Here is a 16710-nt window from a genome sequence, read left to right on the forward strand (position 1 = left end):
AACCTTGCAGAGCTCGTGGAGGAGTTTGAACTTGATCTTCCATCAGTCCCCCCATCTACCTAATCAGACTTCTCTGTTAAGCAGTCACATAAATGTGTTTAAGAGCAACAACAGCAAAAAGGGCAAAGAGGGCAGTGAATTGGCCTCAGATGAACTGACATCTCTTTAACGTTAATATTCCTCCTCAGGAATACTACATTAATTAAACATGTGCCTTGGAAGATTCATTATTGCTTTGCTTGTGCTCCCTGCTGGCTGTCTCATTCATTCATCTGCCGATTAGTGACCCTGAACTCTTGCATCCCCCTCCCTCCTTGCGTTCCCTTTTTCATAGACTGTGCTGTCCCCCCGGGACGTAAACTCCAGGACCCGTCTCTGGCCTGCTCACGTTTGTTTTCTTTGCCCCTTGTGCCTGCCTCTGCTGTAACATTTGTAGTATGTGTTAAGTAATCCTTAAGGTAACATTTTTATTATGTCATAAAAAGTGCATGGCAAATATATTATAACTCATGGACTTTGTTTAAAAATGAACGGATAATTTATTGAGTGCGTTACATGAGCCTTGCTCCCCTCCCCATTTCAGCTGAGGCTCGCTGCTCATTTAGCCTCGCCTCCTATTGAGTGCCCCCACCCTGTGACATGCTGGGAAAGCACACCCATGGTTGGCTAGAAATGACATCATAGTTTATGTACTCAATAAAAATTTAATTAAGTCATTACAGGAATTGCAGTCATCATTTAACCCTCTGATTTCTTCTGTTTAGTTTATTATTAAACATTCAGTAATACCAGTCACCAAATCCTGATGGCTTATAAAATATCTGCATGAATTTTAATAGCTTAAATAAATGGGAAAATATGAGTAACTGATATAAAAGGAACCTTTTCCTTGTGGTGGTGCTGTATGTATGGGTTTTTATAAAAAGCAAAGCATTATGAAGAAAAAAAGAAAAAGCCCAGCACTATGGAAAGGAGAAGCGTCTAATGAGGAGACAGCTGGTGCTGTCTGGGAGGAGCTCCTCCATCTGTGTATTCATGCACAGGGTGCTCCACATAGAACGGTCTGGCAGTGGGGACACAGGACCTGCACACCAGCAAACAAGAGCTGAGTGAGAGAGTGAAACCCCAACAGAGGCTCAGCCGAAGGAATATCCAACTCCCTTTGGCTGCTGGGCTGGCCAGAAGGGCCCAGTGGGTGAGTCCAGTAGTTAGGAAGCTGTTCTCACTTACTCTCACCTGTTGCCTGTATATCATGTGTCTGCACTAATCGAGCTTCCACCCTCTTCCAGGAAGGGCCCTTTTCATGATCTAATCCAGCCTGGGTGACGATATCTGAAAACCATTTCTTGCTGGGGCAGTGTGCCATTTCTCAGCTAGAGGTGAAGGGGAGAGGCAGCTGACAGGTCACTGGAGTTAGGATATAGGACAAAGAGGTAGAAGAGCCTTGCTAATGAAGAATTCCACTCCTGCTGTCCACTCTTGCTGGGTAATAGCCAGCCAGAATGCAGGTGCATCCCGAGAGGAGAAAGTGCGTTCATATGGAAGTAGTAGACCTTGCAGGGAAGCAAGAACCAAGGTCTGCAGGTTAATGTGTTGATGATCTCTGGAAACGCCCTGCAAATGGTAAAAGAGGAAAAAGCACCCATCCAGAAATCGGGTTCTAATCCTGACTCTAACACCTATGTGTGGCCTTGGATAAGTGTCTTCTCCTTTTTGGGTCTCAGTTTACCATTTTCTCAAAGGAATTAAGCTAGGCAATTTCTGAGGGTCCTTCCATCTCCAAAGCCACACGTGAACCAGCTCTGTGAGCAGATGCAGTGAATGTTTACATCTGAGAGATGCTCCTCCCTTCGTGTTTGACATTTCTGACGCTGTCCGTTTATGGCTCTGGTTCTTCTTGCACAGTTAGGAAAACAGCTAGTATGGAAGCAGGGAAAGCTCCAAAGCAGATATCAGCAGGTCCGGGTTGTAGTCCCATCCTCACAGTACAGAAGGAATTAAATCCAGCTCCTTTCACCCTAGTCCATTCTAGAAGATGAGGCAGTAGGAGTTTGGCAGCATATGTTTCTGAAGTTTCAGAAACATGCAAGGTACTCAGAAGCAAAAAAAGGAAACAAACAGACGGGTACCGCCGGACAGAACATGCTGTGCGTGGCAGTCAGGCCCTTGCGCGGGTTCAGTCATCGGCATTCCAGCCATAAACCCTGCTTGGGGCCGGGCGCTGGCCTGGGTGCCCGAGGTGCTGAGATAATCAGACAGAGTTCCTTACGACCTTTGAGTAGCACATAGACCAGTGGGAGAGACAGGTACGTAAGCAACTCTAAACCGTGCTATGCATCCACGGGGAGGAGTGTGGGCGGAGAGCTCTGGAAGCACAGAGGTTGGAGGGCTGATTCAGCCTGGCTGCAGGTGGCGTAGAAAGGTCGTGGATTGTGCGACCAGCCTGCATCTCGTCTTACATTTTCCAGTCTTGAGCTTCACAATTCTCTTTTCCTTTTTGAAAATTATTCATGACTATAAAGTATTAGAATTGATTCTAGTTTTATGCAGACAGACCAAAAAGGTATTATTCATAATTCCTTGAATTTACAGAGCAGTTCATAACATATTAAAGCTTTCAGCACACACTGTTGAATTAGTGAATGAATACATGCTAATTCATTTGCTCTTCAAACCAGCCCCGTGTCTGAGACATTTAAAAGACAAGGAAATAGACTCAGAGGTTACTTGACTTACCCAAGGTCACGTCCTATGTATATAGCAGAATTATGACTTGAACCCAGGTTTTCTGACTAAATTCCTCACTGTTCTTCTCCGCCCTTCTTCAGAGACCTGCTATAAGCCACAGGATTAAATCACCCAGTGATTGATTTATGGTCCAAAGTAAAATGATCCTCTTGAAGGCAGAAACCTGAGAGAACGTAAGGCACGTGGGCTCTGGGATCAGACTGACCTGGAAGCTCCTTCTCAGCTTTGTCACTGGTTTGTGGTGAGGCCTGGGGCAAGTCACTTCACCTGTCCGAGTCTCAGTTTTCCGTGTCTGTAAAAGCATGACTGCAGCACATCTGCCTCTCTGAGCTCCCGCAACAGTTAGAGGAGATGATGTCCACAAAGCACCTGCCCCTCACCAGTGCTCAGTGGATGGGAGGAATGATGCCACGGTCAGGGTTGTTAAGCACAGATCTTATTCTCCATATTAAGTTCCACATGACTTTTGGTTGTTTCTAAAACCTGTCAACTTAAATATTTAATGAGTCCCACCGTGTATTACACATTACACTAGGCTTTCTGCTGTAACGTGGGATTCCAGAGAGAAACGAAAGCTGGATCCTGCCCTTGAGCTACATCTGGAGGCCTGGAGGTCAAAGTCTGACCCTGTTGGATGGAGACTTTCAGTGAACTTCACTCTAGGCTCTGAAGGCCCTGCTGGCCATGCTCTGAGAGGAGCCCTGTCTGGGCCTCAGCGGTCTCTCTGGAATAGCGTTTCTAAAGTGGTCTCTTCGTATTAACCAACTCAGTGCCTCAGCCCCTGTTATTCTCTCCTCTGTCCAGGGCCTCAGAGTCCCCCGTTTCTCCTCAGCGTCTCGGAGTCCTGCCTCTCCCCTTTCTGTTCCCACATCCGTCACTACTTCTGTCCCTTCACCACATCAAGCTCTTTCCGATGATCCCTAGGACATTTCCCAACTAGACCCAACACACCTTACCATCCGCCCCTCTTGTCAGTGCCTGAATGTTCTTACGTGCCTTTGCCCCTTCGCACACCTTATTCACTCTGTCTAGGATGTCGTCTCTTCTCTCCTCCCTTTACTCTCTGCGGTCAGCCTCCTCCTCCTCCGAGGTCCACGTAAATGTCACCTCCTACAGCACTCTTCCCCAGGCCCCCCAGCAGAGATCATTCGTATCAAAATTCATTTCTGGCTCACCACTTTTAGAATAGAATTTGAGATAACATGTTGCAGGATAATTACAGTTAACCCTCAATGATCTGACACTGAACCCCCGTGCAGCTGAAAGCCCATGTATAACTTTTGACTCTCAAAACTTAACTACCCTTGGTGTCCACGGGGGATTGGTTCCAGGACCCCCCTCGGTCACCCAAATCTGTGGGTGCGCAAGTCCCCTATATAAACTGGTGCAGAGGGACACGTAGAGCTGGCCCTCGTCATCCACAGACTCCCACCTGTGGGTGGAAAACAGTACAGGCACTCACTGGGGGGAAGTCTGTGTGCAGGTGAACCCACACAGCTCAAACCCACGTTGTTCAGGGCTCACCCACAGTTTTTGCGTGTCCGTTTTCTAATGCTAGACTGCGCGCCCCTCCAGGCAAGCAGCTGTTTCTTCTACCTTGTGTTCGTGGGGTCCAGCACAAAGCCTGACATAACAACCTCATTAAACTGGGTTACTGCTTTGTGTAATTTGGCATCAAAACCTAAAAGAAGCCGTCAGACTGGGGAAAGTCCTGACAGATCAGGGACATGGGGCGAGCTGGCAGTTTGACCTGTTAAGGGACCATCTCTCCTTGTCCTAAGAGTATTTGACAGCGAACACCAAAGCGCCTACTTTTTGATTTGTTCCCTTCTTTCATGCTTTTGCTTTTGTGATTTTGTTTCTTATAGGTTAATCCCTATATCCTGAAGAAGAACATGATGATTATGACGAATAATTTCTATGCAGCAATCTTGGGATACGATGAGGTAAGACGGTTTGCAAAGCCTCGGGCAGAACAGCGGCTTCCCCCAACAAAGGCTTGTGATGAGCGCCTCCGCGGGAGGCGTCAGCGGCTGTCACGACCTGCCTGCCGTCATGGCTCAGTGTTCACTTCACCTCCAATGGCGACTAGAATGAACGTGCCCTCATTTGCCTGTGCCTGGGAAAGAGAGCACTCTACAATAAGGGCCCATCCTTCCACTGGTCAGCGTTTACTGAGTGCCTGTGGGGAGCTGGACGCGGGGACTAAGGCGGAGCCCTCACTCCCTCAGCCCCAGGTGCCCCCGGAGAGAGGAAGACACACCACGTAAATAGTGCCGTCTGCCAGGCAAATGGCACACTTTATTTTTGTCTTCAATTGTAAAGGCAGTACCTACTCATTTAAAAAATTCATACAATGATACATAAGTGTTGGAAGTAGAAAACAGAAGGCCCCTTTCCTATGCTGCCTACTTTCCTGCCCCGGGGGAAACTTCGTTAACACTGGCCTGGGTGTCCTCCCGGCCGTCCTCCGGGCAGACACAAGCTCCCGTGTGTTTATTTCCTTGATGCACATGGGACTCGCACCATACACACTGTTCTGCAGCTTGTTTTCTTCACTGAGCAGTATATTTGGGCATTCCTCCACATCAGGACACTTAGATCTATCTCATTTTTCTTATTATAAAATATACATAAGGTAACATTTTAACTGTTTTCACCATCTTTAAGTGTCCATTTCGGTCACATTAAGTACAATCACATTGTTGAGCAATAGTCACCGCCGTCCACCTCCAGAACGTCCCCATCTTCCCGAAGGGAAACTCTCCCCACGAACACTGTCTCCGTTCTCCGCCCCGCCCCCGCCCTGGCCCCTGGAAACCACCATTCTGCGTTCTGTCTCTGTGATGCTGACTGCCCTGAATACCTCATGTAAGTGGAATCACACTGGTTTTGTCCTCTGGTGTCTGGCTTATTTCACTTAGCATAATGTCTTCAAGGTTCATCCGTGTTGTAGCATCTGTCTCATCTTTTTTCCCCTAACTGTTATTATGGAAATTTCAAACACATAGAAAAGTTAAAAGAATGGTATAATGAATATCTGTGTGTACACCACCAAGATTCTTCATACCTCATCTTTTTTAGTAAACCATGTGCTTTTATGTTCACTTTGTGGTTACCTCCAGATTTAGTGTAAGCATCGCCCCTTCTGGGAAATGGTCCCAGAGCTTCCCCAGGCTCAGCTCACCCTGCCCTCCCCGGACTCCACAGCCTGGCTGCATTCGCGTTAACTCTCATCCTGGCTGGGTGGGGACTGTCTGGGTAGTGGCAGTGCCTACTGTGTTTGTGTTTCTGTTGGCTAGCATGGTGCCTGGCATGGGTTAGATGAAGAGGAAGGAAGGGAGGAAATGCATAAAAGGATGAAAGAAACTAAAGTGGAGGAAATGTTATCAGCCTAAAGATAATAATTAAAGCCAGGAGATAAGCTTACAAAAAAATTAAGTTAAATGACTTGCTCAGGGTTATAGGACTGGTTAAGATTGAGGTTTCCTCATTCCCAATCCACTAGATAATCTCAATTATAAAGAGCAATTTAGATTGCATACCATATGCATCGTTAATTTAACATGACCTTTCTGGGAATAGGATGGGAGTTGAGAAATATGCTTGAATCTACACATTAATTGTTAAATAGGATATATTCTGATTTCGGAGACCTTACAGTATATAAAAAAATGAAGCTTAGCCCAGGCTGGTGTGGCTCAGTGGATTGAGAGCCAGCCTGCAAACCAGGGGGTCACCAGTTCGGTTCCCGGTCAGGGCACATGCCTGGGTTGCAGGCTGGGTCCTGGGTTGGGGGAGTGCAAGAGGCAACCACACACTGATGTTTCTCTCCCTCTCTTTCTCTCTCCTTTCCCCTCTTTCTGGTAATAAATAAATAAAATATTTTTAGAAAATGAATTGAAGAACTGAAGCTTAGAATGGAGGAAATATAATTCTCTTTCTATTAGCATTTGTTTGAAGTCTTTGTATCAGGTGGCTCAGTTGATCCCTTTCCCCAATATTAATAAAGACATTCTGAACTGTATCTCTTCTGTCCCCCATCCCAGGCTGTCCTAGAAGAGCCACCTTACAGTCATGCCTGGTCACAGGAACTACCTGGAGTGCTTTTTTTTTTAAGTCCTCACCCGAGGATATGTTTTATTGATTCCAGAGAGGGAGGGAGAGAAAGAGATGCATATTGATGTGAGAGAGCATTGACCAGTTGCCTCCTGTATGTACCCCTGTCGGGGATCAAACCCATAACCTTGTTGGTGTAAGGGGCAGTGCTCCAACCAACTGAGCTGTGCAGCCAGGGCACCTAGGGTACTTTTAAAATTTGATTCTTGCCCTGACTGGTGTGGCTCAGCTGGTTGAGTATCATTCCGCAAAGCAAAAGGTCGCTGGTTCCATCCCCAGTGAGAGTATGTGCCTGGGTTGCGGGTTCTATCCCCGGTCAGGACACATATAAGAGGCAACTCAATGTTTCTCTCTCACATGGATGTTTCTCTTCCTCTCTTCCTCCCTTCCCCTCTTTCCAAAAATAAATAAATAAAGTGTAAAAAATGATTGATCCTTGAGCACCTCTTTGCAGATTCTGGTTCAATAGGAGGTGGGGCCTGGTATTTCAACAAGTACCCCAGGTGACTCTTAAATTAAGAGTGGGAAAGTTTGAGAAATATATTAATCACCTGGGACACTTTTTAGAAATACCAATATTTGGGCCCTGTCCCCCAAAAGTTTGGATTTCACTGGAGGAGGTAGGCATCTATAGTTGTGAAAGTTCCCTGGGTAATTTTAATGTGCAATTCTAGAACAGTTTTTCTTAAGTTCTAACATGCAGGCAAACTTCAGGTTTAGACTCAGCAAGTCTGGGCGAGGCCCGAGGCTCTGCGCTGCTACGAGCCGCGAGCGATGGGCGCGCAGCAGTTCTGTGGACCGCCCTGGGGGCCGCAAGGTTCCAGACGTGTGCTGTCCAGCACTGGCCACGTGTGGCTTTTTTATTTAAATCCGTTAAAATAAAATTTAAAATGCAGTTCCTCATTTGCACTAGCTGCATTTCAGGTGCTCCATCCTACCTGTGGGTGGTGGCGACTGTAGTGGACACAAATGGGAGACCAGAAACAAATGGGAGACCATTTGCTGTAGAACATCTCCGTCATCGCAGAGATTTCAGCTGGACAGTGTCGTACTGACGCACCCTTTTCCTAGGCTCTTGCTTGGATCGTCCCCCCACCCTGGACGCCCTGGACACTAGTTGCTACCCATTTGATCCAAAGAAACTCAGGCCTCTCGTGCACCTTCCCGCACCGTGACATGTTCTGTCCACATTCATTCCTGTTTCCTGTTGATGGGAGGCCAGTTGCCTCACTGCCCCGCAGACAAGCTGTGCCTGATGGAGGCTCCTCTGGACAACCAGGTGTAGCGGGCAGTAGCTGAACCTGTCAGCCGTGGCCTTGCGGGCCTGGTTGCAGGCCTGGCACCTTATAGGCACCCCCTCTGTAAGTATTTAGTAAACTAAAATTATTCTCTCCCACTTATAATGTCCTGTAGTTCTCCATATAGTCTCCATTCCTAAAGGCCCCACTTCTCCACAAAGCTTTCCCTGACCTCTCTAGGTCTCTGTCTTTGACTCTGAATTTCAATATCCATCCGTCAATTTAACAGGTATTTATTAAGTGCGTACCGTGTGTGATGCACTGGGAATATACTGGCGAATAAAAAACAAACATGGTCTTGTTCTTCCCCACTTATTTACTGTCTCCCCTTTACCTTCCAATGAGAAGACAAGCAACAAACAAGTATCTAATTACAAACAGAGTACTGTGATAGAGAATAACAGGAATGTGCTTAGTGTGGGAAGGTCTCTGAACAGTTATAGAAGCTAAGACTCCAGGATGGGGAGCCAGCCATGAACAGAGTATTTGCACCGCGGAGTCTCCCTGTACAGGTCAGCGTTCGCTCATTCTCCAGGGTTTAAGCCTGTTTGATGTGCATTAGCTGTGTCCCTTCAACTAAATCGCAGGCAGCCTGTGAGCTGGGACCATATTGCTCTGGCTGTGTTCCTGGCACCATGCCAAGCATATCGTGGGGTCAAATCAGTCTTCACTGAGCGAGACTCTGCTACTCTAAACCCTTAGTTATCACCAGAGCCCTCTGGCGCCAGGACAGTCCCTTTTAGCTTCCTCTTGGTTACTCTAGACCTGGGTGTCTTTGTTTCCTGAAGGATGCCTTTTTCCTTTTTTCTGTCGGAGAGAAAGCAAGTGGGCACCCTAGTAGGTGGCGGGAAGATCGCTGCGCAACCTATTATGTGCTCACAGGGCACCCTTTCTTCCTGCTTCCTGGGTCTGAACTTTACACTCTCACAGACCGGTCTCCCATTTGTTCCACTGACTTGCTAGCAGCGTGGGGGAACGAAGGCTGATGCTGGGTTTGTAGACTTACTTAACCATTTATTGCACTTCCACTGTGTGCCAGGTAGTGCTTCCTAACTAGAGCTAGAGCTAGCGCTGGCCCCTGACCTCACCAGTGCATTCTGGTTCTAGTTCTACCACCAGTTAGCTAGATAACCTCTAGGCCTTAGCGTACTTTTCTTTCAAATGGGGACAGTCATATCTGTTCTTGGCATCCATGGTCATTAGGAGCCAGGTGTGAGAAGGAACTTGGAGTAGTCAAGCTGTTATCCCTTTTGATCTGAATCTTGAGACATCCTTTTTCTTTTCACAATCCAGGAACTGATTATGGGTTTGCCCCTTCCCAGCCACCTCACCCACCACCAAGGCCGCTTGTCTGCTGCGGGCTGTGGCTCCCAGGCGTTTGCTGCCCGGTGCTCTGTGCTCATTCTCCAAGTCCTCATAGCACCCGCTCGCACTCCTGCTCCTCCCCAGTAGTGCCGGTGGGTCGCTGCCAGCAGCACTCCGGCATGTGCCCAGGGCACTTCAGACACAGGCAGGCTGTTGTGTTAGCAAGTGGCTTGGAAAGGGGTGATGTGCCTGAGCTTGTCCTTGGCGCCTGTCCCCATCTACCAGAAGAAGCTGGTTTTCCTGATTCAGCCATTGTGCCAGGATGGTCTCAAGTGGTGGGATTGTAGGGGTGTTTAGCAGGGGCATTTGGAATAGGCAGACTATTTCTGGACATGGCTTTTCCTGGCAGCAGACCTGAAGCCAGACCTCATACTGCAGTGCCCTGGAGGGTCAGCCCACAACATATGTCAGATACATGGTCTTGGGTCTTTGTGTAATGATTTGCCACATATAGGGTCTTTCTTGGCCATAATCTCTCTCATTTTAAAGATTTTATTTATTTCTTAGAGAGAGGCAAAGGGAGGGAGAAAGAGAGGGAGAGAAGCATCCATGTATGAGAGAAACATCAATTAGTTGCCTTTCACACACCCCTAACTAGGGCAGGCCGGTGCTCAACACACTGAGCCACACCAGCCAGGGTGTCACAGCCATGATCTCTTAATCCTCCCAACTCTGTGGGATAGGTATCACTGGCTTGTTTAGCCAGCAAGAAACTGAGGCTCAGGAAGGGCTAGTAGCTTTCCAAAGGCCACACAGCCATCAAGTGACAGAGCTGCCATTTGAACTCAAGTGGTCTGATCCCCAGATCCCACTTTTTCACCCGTTGTCCACAGTGCCTGCCAACGCAAGCTCCTAATTTTTGTATGTGACATATTACACTTAACAAAACATCTTTACGTCTTATGTTTATAATTCAAGGATGCTCTGAGGAGGGCAAGCATTTTCATCTCTGTTTCGTAGTCGAGAAGTTGGAAACTCAGGTTTAGTGAATTGCCTGCCGTCTCTGAGCCTGGCAGAAGCAGGGCTAGGACTCGATCCAGCTTTCTGACTCCCGGTCAGCACTTCGTCTGGTTCCACACGCTGCCTTGGCACCTGGACAGAGCAGCCTCTCAGGGCCCTTCCCTTCAGTCACCCTTACCCCAGGAAGCAAAACCCTCCCCCACCCTCCCTTAGAAGTCCAGGCTAGAAAATGGCTCTGGTCCGTGTCCCAGCTGCTGATTAGCCTCTGTGATATTTGGACTCTCCAACAGAGGTCTCCTCTGTGCCGGGAGAGACAGTGCTAGGCACATATGCACACAGGCTCTGCGCGGTCCCTCTGTGGCAATCCTGGCGGACTGCCTGTTTCCCTGCTTGGAGAGAGGCTGGGCCAGCCATGGCAGGTCTAGAGCTGGGTGGCATTGAGGCCAAGGTGCCTAGTTTCCTTCCTCAAAGGGCCAGCTGCCTTGCAGGTATGTGCCCTTGGTCCAGGCGAGAAGGTGCAATCCACGCCCACCTCTCTTCTTGGGAAAAAATATACACCCTGAATTGTTCTGAGCCTGTGCCTGCGGACAGCAGTGGAACCAGTGCTGAGTAGAGGGAGCTGTGGCTTGGGAGGGTCAGCCAGACATGAGCCCCATCTCTGCATCAACCTTAGCCAGTCACCCAGCCCTCTGGTTTCCGTGTTTCTCCTCTGTGTGAAAATGAGGAGTTTGGGCCAGACACTCTCTGAAGACCCCTTCCAGCTCTGCTGTGTAGCTCCCCCATTTCTCATAGTGTCTGTAGTGTCCTTCGGAGCCGGTTCTGTGGTTACCAGCATATTCACAATATCCTCAGCTTCTGCCCCGGGACTCTCCCCATCCCCCCGGAAGACCGGTCATTGTACTCTGTGTTCCAGGGACTCCTTTCGGATGATCACGGGCTGGCTGCCGCCCTCTGGAGAATGTTCTTCAACCAGAAATGTGAAGACCCTCGGCAGCTCGAACTGTTGGTGGAATACGTGAGGAAACAGGTGAGCGGCCATTCCCACCCCCTCCAGAGTCTCATGGAGAGCAGGCCCTTCCTGAGGCCTGTCGAGGCTGGACGGCCAGAGCACCGTGAGAGGCTGAGTTCCCAGAAGCCAGCCTGAGGGAATTCTGACCACATCACGTCAGCAGTGGGCACCGATGAAGAGCACTTTCCGTGTGTCCCCCGTCAGCTAGGCCAGGCGCTGGGGACGGGAATAGGAGAAAAGCCACTGAGTAGTCTCCTGCTTTCAGAAACCGTCATTCATTCATTGCATATTTCATTCTTTTCTGCGCTCCAAATGCTGTGCCAGACCCTGGCACACACAGTCCTGTAAAGTATGGGCATGGGGTACAGTGCAGCCACCCACTGTAGACCTCCTTCTGTACCCACTTGGAGCCCCAGGATTTGTGTTTCCTGCTCCTGATTTTGGCAGGGCTGGGCTCCAGATGGCATTCTACAGATACCCCTCAAGCCTCTCCCTAGTTTGCATAGTCAGGTGGGGTCCCCCCACTTCAGTCCTCACTGTCCTGGCTCTCCAGGGCTCCCTGACACCCAAGTTTCCAGGAGAAAGCTCCACGGAGAATTCACTCCTTGACCTCTCTGTCCCCTGATCCTGTATTGATGGGAAACCCTTGCTGTGTAGACTAGTGAGCTGAGTAGCAGGGAAGAGGAACATAGAGGCCCTTCCAGGGTCTCCCAGTGAGTCGGCCCGCACAGCTGGCCTGCAACCCCGAGCTGGTGATTCACGGAGCAGCCAGAGGCCTCAGCTGCTCCAGACAGCTCATCGGCTCAGGCTGTCCCATGAGTCACACCTTTGCTTCCTGGGCCCAGCCCCTGGAGCTGGAGGGGCCTCGCCCCACAGTAATTCTCTTGTTCACCTGTGTCCATGGCCTGCAAGCCTCCAACAGCCAGAAAATGGAAGGCCAGGCCCCAGCTCTTGAGGAGAAGATGGCCAACAGGACCATCTTGTTTGTCGATTTCTGGAAAGGCCGCATGCTGAGGCTTTTCAGACCCAAAGCGTAGAGAGCCCCCAAAGCCAGAAATTCTGTGTGAGCATTCTTCAAATCTGCCAGAGCCAGAGAGAAGGCACTGTGGCCAGAGGGCCCCACCCACGGAGAATTCTGAGACTCACACTGTTCACTGGGCTCGCCCTCAGCCAGGAGTAGCAATTGGCAAAGCAAATGCTATGTTTTCTGAAAGACCAGCCCAACTTTTCCATCTGCTGTGGTGGGCTTATGCCAGGGGCCATGACAAGGGCATAGCTGGGACCTCTCAGGGTCCTAAAGGAAGGGGCTGATATGCTAATGCCCCTATAAGAAGTCCCATATTTACCCCAGCTGGTGTGGCTCAGTGGATTGAGAGCTGGCCTGCAAACCATAAGGTCGCTGGTTAGATTCCCAGTCAGACCACACACTTGGGTTTGCAGGCCAGGTCCGCAGTTGGAGATGTACAAGAGGCAACCAATCGATGTATCTCTCACAAATATTGATGTTTCTCTCCCTCTGTTTTCATTCCCTTCCTCTCTCTAAAAATTAATTTTAAAAATCTTTAAAAAAAAGTAGCCCCATATTCCAGTGATGGGGCTCTTAGGGAAGCATGGAGCTTTGATGAGGACTCAGCTCTGTCACCAACCGTTTTGAGTACCTGCTGTGCCAGGCACTCTGTTCAGAAAGTAGAAATTAATGAATCTTAGTAGTGGCCTCAAGGAGGGGGCTTCTGGTTTGGTGAGGAAATCAATCAGGCATGAGGCTGCCCCTGGAAGAAGCCAGTCTGTGATGTGATGCTGGGAGGGACACAGAGAGGAGAGACTAAGTCTGACCGAGGGGACCGGGGAGACCGGGAAGCTGGGGTCTGAGCAGACTCCGGTCCTGCACCGCAGAGCTCGTTGGCGTGGTAGACTGCCCCGAGAGCCAGTCAGGGTATGTTGAGATTTTCTTCCCAGGAGATGGGCATAGGGTAGCCGTAGGGGGAGAAATGGAGTCCTCAGAAAGAGGAGTGGATTTGGGGTCAATTGATCTCCTTGCCCTGGGGGACAGCAGGACATGCAGAAATCTAGACCTGAGGCAATGTGAGAGACGGGTTCAGTTCGAAGGTCGGCAGGCTGAGGGGAAACACGGAAGTGAAGGATTCTTGGAAGAGGGAGATGGTCCAAGGCAGCGGTCCCCAGCCTTATTTTTCACCAGGGACTGGCTTCGTGGAAGACAGTTTTTCCATGTACCGGGGTGGGAGGTGGTTTGGGAATGATTCACGCACATTATGTTCAAGCTCAGCTTCTGCTGTGCAGCGCGGTTCCTAACAGGCCCTGACTGGTGCCAGTCTGCGACCCAGAGGCTGGGGACCCCTGGTCCAAGGCATAAATAACATGAGGCCTCTGGACTCCTGCCCCTCCCCTTACCCCCCGAGTTGCCTTCTTACCCCAGATGGAGTCTCGTCTTTCTAAGTCTCACGCTGACTCCTGCTCTGGTCCTGCTCTCACCCTAGTTTTCGCCTAGCCACTTGAAAGCATTTCTCATTCTTTGCTCTCATTAGGAACAGCCTGGGGAATCCTCCCAGGGATGGCCTTGCTCTCCTGAGACTCCCTCAGCTGCTCCTTAGATCACCTTCTTCTCGCCCTACTGCATCTCCCCTGCAGCCATTCCTGTTCTCCATCACAGGTGCCCCCCCCCCACCCAGAGCTGGGGGCGGGGCAGGGATAAAGTCCCCCAGCCGTCCTAGAGGGATGAAGCTGGAGCCCACTGACTGGAGTTAGGGCCAACTAACTGTGGGGCGAGGGCCCACTGGAAGACAGTGGAGACAGACATAGTTTTTAAAAGAAAGGAAGTCCCAGTGACCAGCAGTGTACATTCTGTCCTTTGATCTTGCCGTAAGTCCTGTGAGGTGCGCATTCCTGTCTGCTTTCTCAGGCAAGGCAGCTGGAATCTCAGAGAAGGGAACTGACTCACCTCGGGTACCATTCACTGCTGCTCTGAACGGACACACGCCCCTACCCTCAGGGCTCGTCTCCCTGACCCATCCTCCCTAGAAAGTCCTTTCAGTCCAGAAAGTCAGAGCTTGTGTGTCTGTGTGTCTGTTCGGGTGTGTGATGGGGAGTTCCCTACCCTTCCCGGCGATTTGTTTCTCAAAACCTCCTTAAGTAAACTGATCCGGGAGATCAGAGACCACCCTGGCCTGAGAGATGGCCTGGTCAGAGTGGCCTCATGCCCCGCTCCTCTCCTTTGCAAAGCTGGTTCCTTATGCCACCTCATGTCTATCCTGCCCTGAACCTTTCCTCTGTTTCCTGCCCACCCCTGCAGATTCAGTACCTGGACTCCATGAATGGTGAGGATCTGCTCCTGACAGGGGAGGTGAACTGGCGCCCTCTAGTGGAGAAGGATCCTCAGAGCGTCCTGAAGCCCCGTTCCCCGATTTATAATGACGAGGGTCTCTGATGAGCTGGTCCCTCTGAACAGCTGGCTGGGTGGCTTTGAAGAACAACCAGGAGCGAGGTGCCTCTTTGGCCCAGGACCCTGCAGAAAGTGGCCTGCACTGACCTATGAACAGCATCTGTCAAATACCTTGCCCCGTTTGTGTTGGTTTTCCTCTAGCATACCCAGGACTCTGATCTGGTAGGGTATGCAGCTGGGAGAAGCTGCATACCGAGTGTGCTCCCCCTCAAGAGAAGCCCCGAGCAGAAGCTCCCCAGCACACATTCCCCACAGCCCCTCCAGCCACCTTGTGATTGACAGCTTTTCTCAGAGGTTGCAGCAGAGACGGGCTGTGTTGGACAGGGGACACCCCCACCAAGGGCCCACCGCGGCCTAGGAGCAGTTCGTGATGCTGCTGCGTCAGGACGGGTAACCATGCTCCGTCCCCTGGCTTAGAGCTGTGGGGTGGCCATTAAAGACACAGAATTAACTCTCCCATGATTCTTCTTTATTCCAGAATCTTTCAGAAACTTACCTGAGGTGGGGTTGCTATAAGCCGAGGAGAACCCCACAGCTCAGAGACAGGGGCGGGGAGAGAAGGTCGGGAGGGTCTCTGCTGCTGCTTGTGCCTCCAGTTCACAGAGGGTCACCGTTCTGGCCAGGCCGCAGGCCGCCGGGCCTGGTGCCCGGGGACCCCAGAGGCCTCTGCTGGCCGAGGGCTTATCATACCCCAACTCATTTGGAAAGGGGCCTTGAGAACAAAGGTTCCTTTGTCACCCTCCAACGAGCCAGGTGAGGAACATGCTGTCTTTACTCTCTGTTCCCCCCTCATGTGAGACATTGGGGAGAAGAGAAGACGTTCTTCCTGGCTTTGTTGTACCATCGCAGGACCCGGCCCCGTGCCCGGCTTTCTGTGCCCTTCCCGACCCCCGGAGCGCGTGCTGCAGAGTCACCTTGGTCTGAGCACTCGCGGGCCAGTCCCCTCCCCCCTCTGAGTGTGGGTCATCTCTTGGGGGACTTTCTTTAAACTGCAGAAAGGGGGCGGGGAACCATACTGCCCCTCCTTCCCCCATCAAACTTCCTTCATTTAACTTGCTATAAAATGAGTCATATAAAGAAACTCTATATGGGTGAGGTATATCCCACTTCTGTGAAAACATTACAAATCAAACCGCCTTCTCTGCGTTTATTTAAGATGCTTTTGTCGTGAGCAGAGCTCTAGAGTGAAGCCTCCTCTGTGTGTGTGAGATAGTAACACCTTGTCGCTCATTACAGCTGGGCACTGTTTACACAAGCCAGAGCCGAGCCAGGCAGGAATTTGCTGATTAATTTATTTTTAATGGAGTGAAGTATACCGTGCACCAAAATAAACTTTACTGTGTATACCTAACTGCTCCTGGAATGGATGGAAAAATTAATGGAACAGATTTTGGCTCCCAACTCTACACATTAATTCATATATAAAAGTTATTTGGGCCTTAACCCATTTGCTGCCCACGGCAGCTCCTCAGTCCCAGATCCCAGTTCAGCTACCGGGCTTGCTTTGGAATCATGGAATCCCTGATTTGGAAGGAACTTGGAAGGTCCCGTGGTCCAGCCCTGGTCCAGAACTTGACTCCCTGTCTCAACTTTCCAGTCGGACTGTGTCCACACGGGCCCTGTGTGATTGCCTCCAGCAGGAGATGGCCCCGGCCTCTGAGTCACGTCCTGTCCTCACGAGTACTCGTCACACACCGCGCGCCACTTGTGTACGATGCTGCGCGTCAGAGGGCTGGATCAGTCCGTCACGTCTG

At 50.2% G+C, this 16710-nt stretch overlaps 1 protein-coding gene across 2 annotated transcripts in view; it reads left to right on the forward strand.

The window, feature by feature from the left end:
* The window catches only part of LOC123815311 (ubiquinol-cytochrome-c reductase complex assembly factor 1), a 96765-nt gene extending 80458 nt beyond the window's left edge, over positions 1-16307 (forward strand). For both annotated transcript variants that reach the window (XM_045833588.1, XM_045833587.1), the window contains 3 exons: positions 4617-4694; positions 11404-11517; positions 14807-16307. In XM_045833588.1, the coding sequence (XP_045689544.1) occupies positions 4617-4694; positions 11404-11517; positions 14807-14941 (327 nt within the window). In that variant the 3' untranslated portion in view covers positions 14942-16307. The remainder of the gene's footprint in view (positions 1-4616; positions 4695-11403; positions 11518-14806) is intronic.
* The last annotated feature ends 403 nt before the right edge of the window (positions 16308-16710 follow it).

This window comes from Phyllostomus hastatus, unplaced genomic scaffold (genome assembly GCF_019186645.2).
Source record: "Phyllostomus hastatus isolate PE091 unplaced genomic scaffold, TTU_PhHast_1.1 phas_contig_17, whole genome shotgun sequence".
NCBI lineage: Eukaryota > Metazoa > Chordata > Mammalia > Chiroptera > Phyllostomidae > Phyllostomus > Phyllostomus hastatus.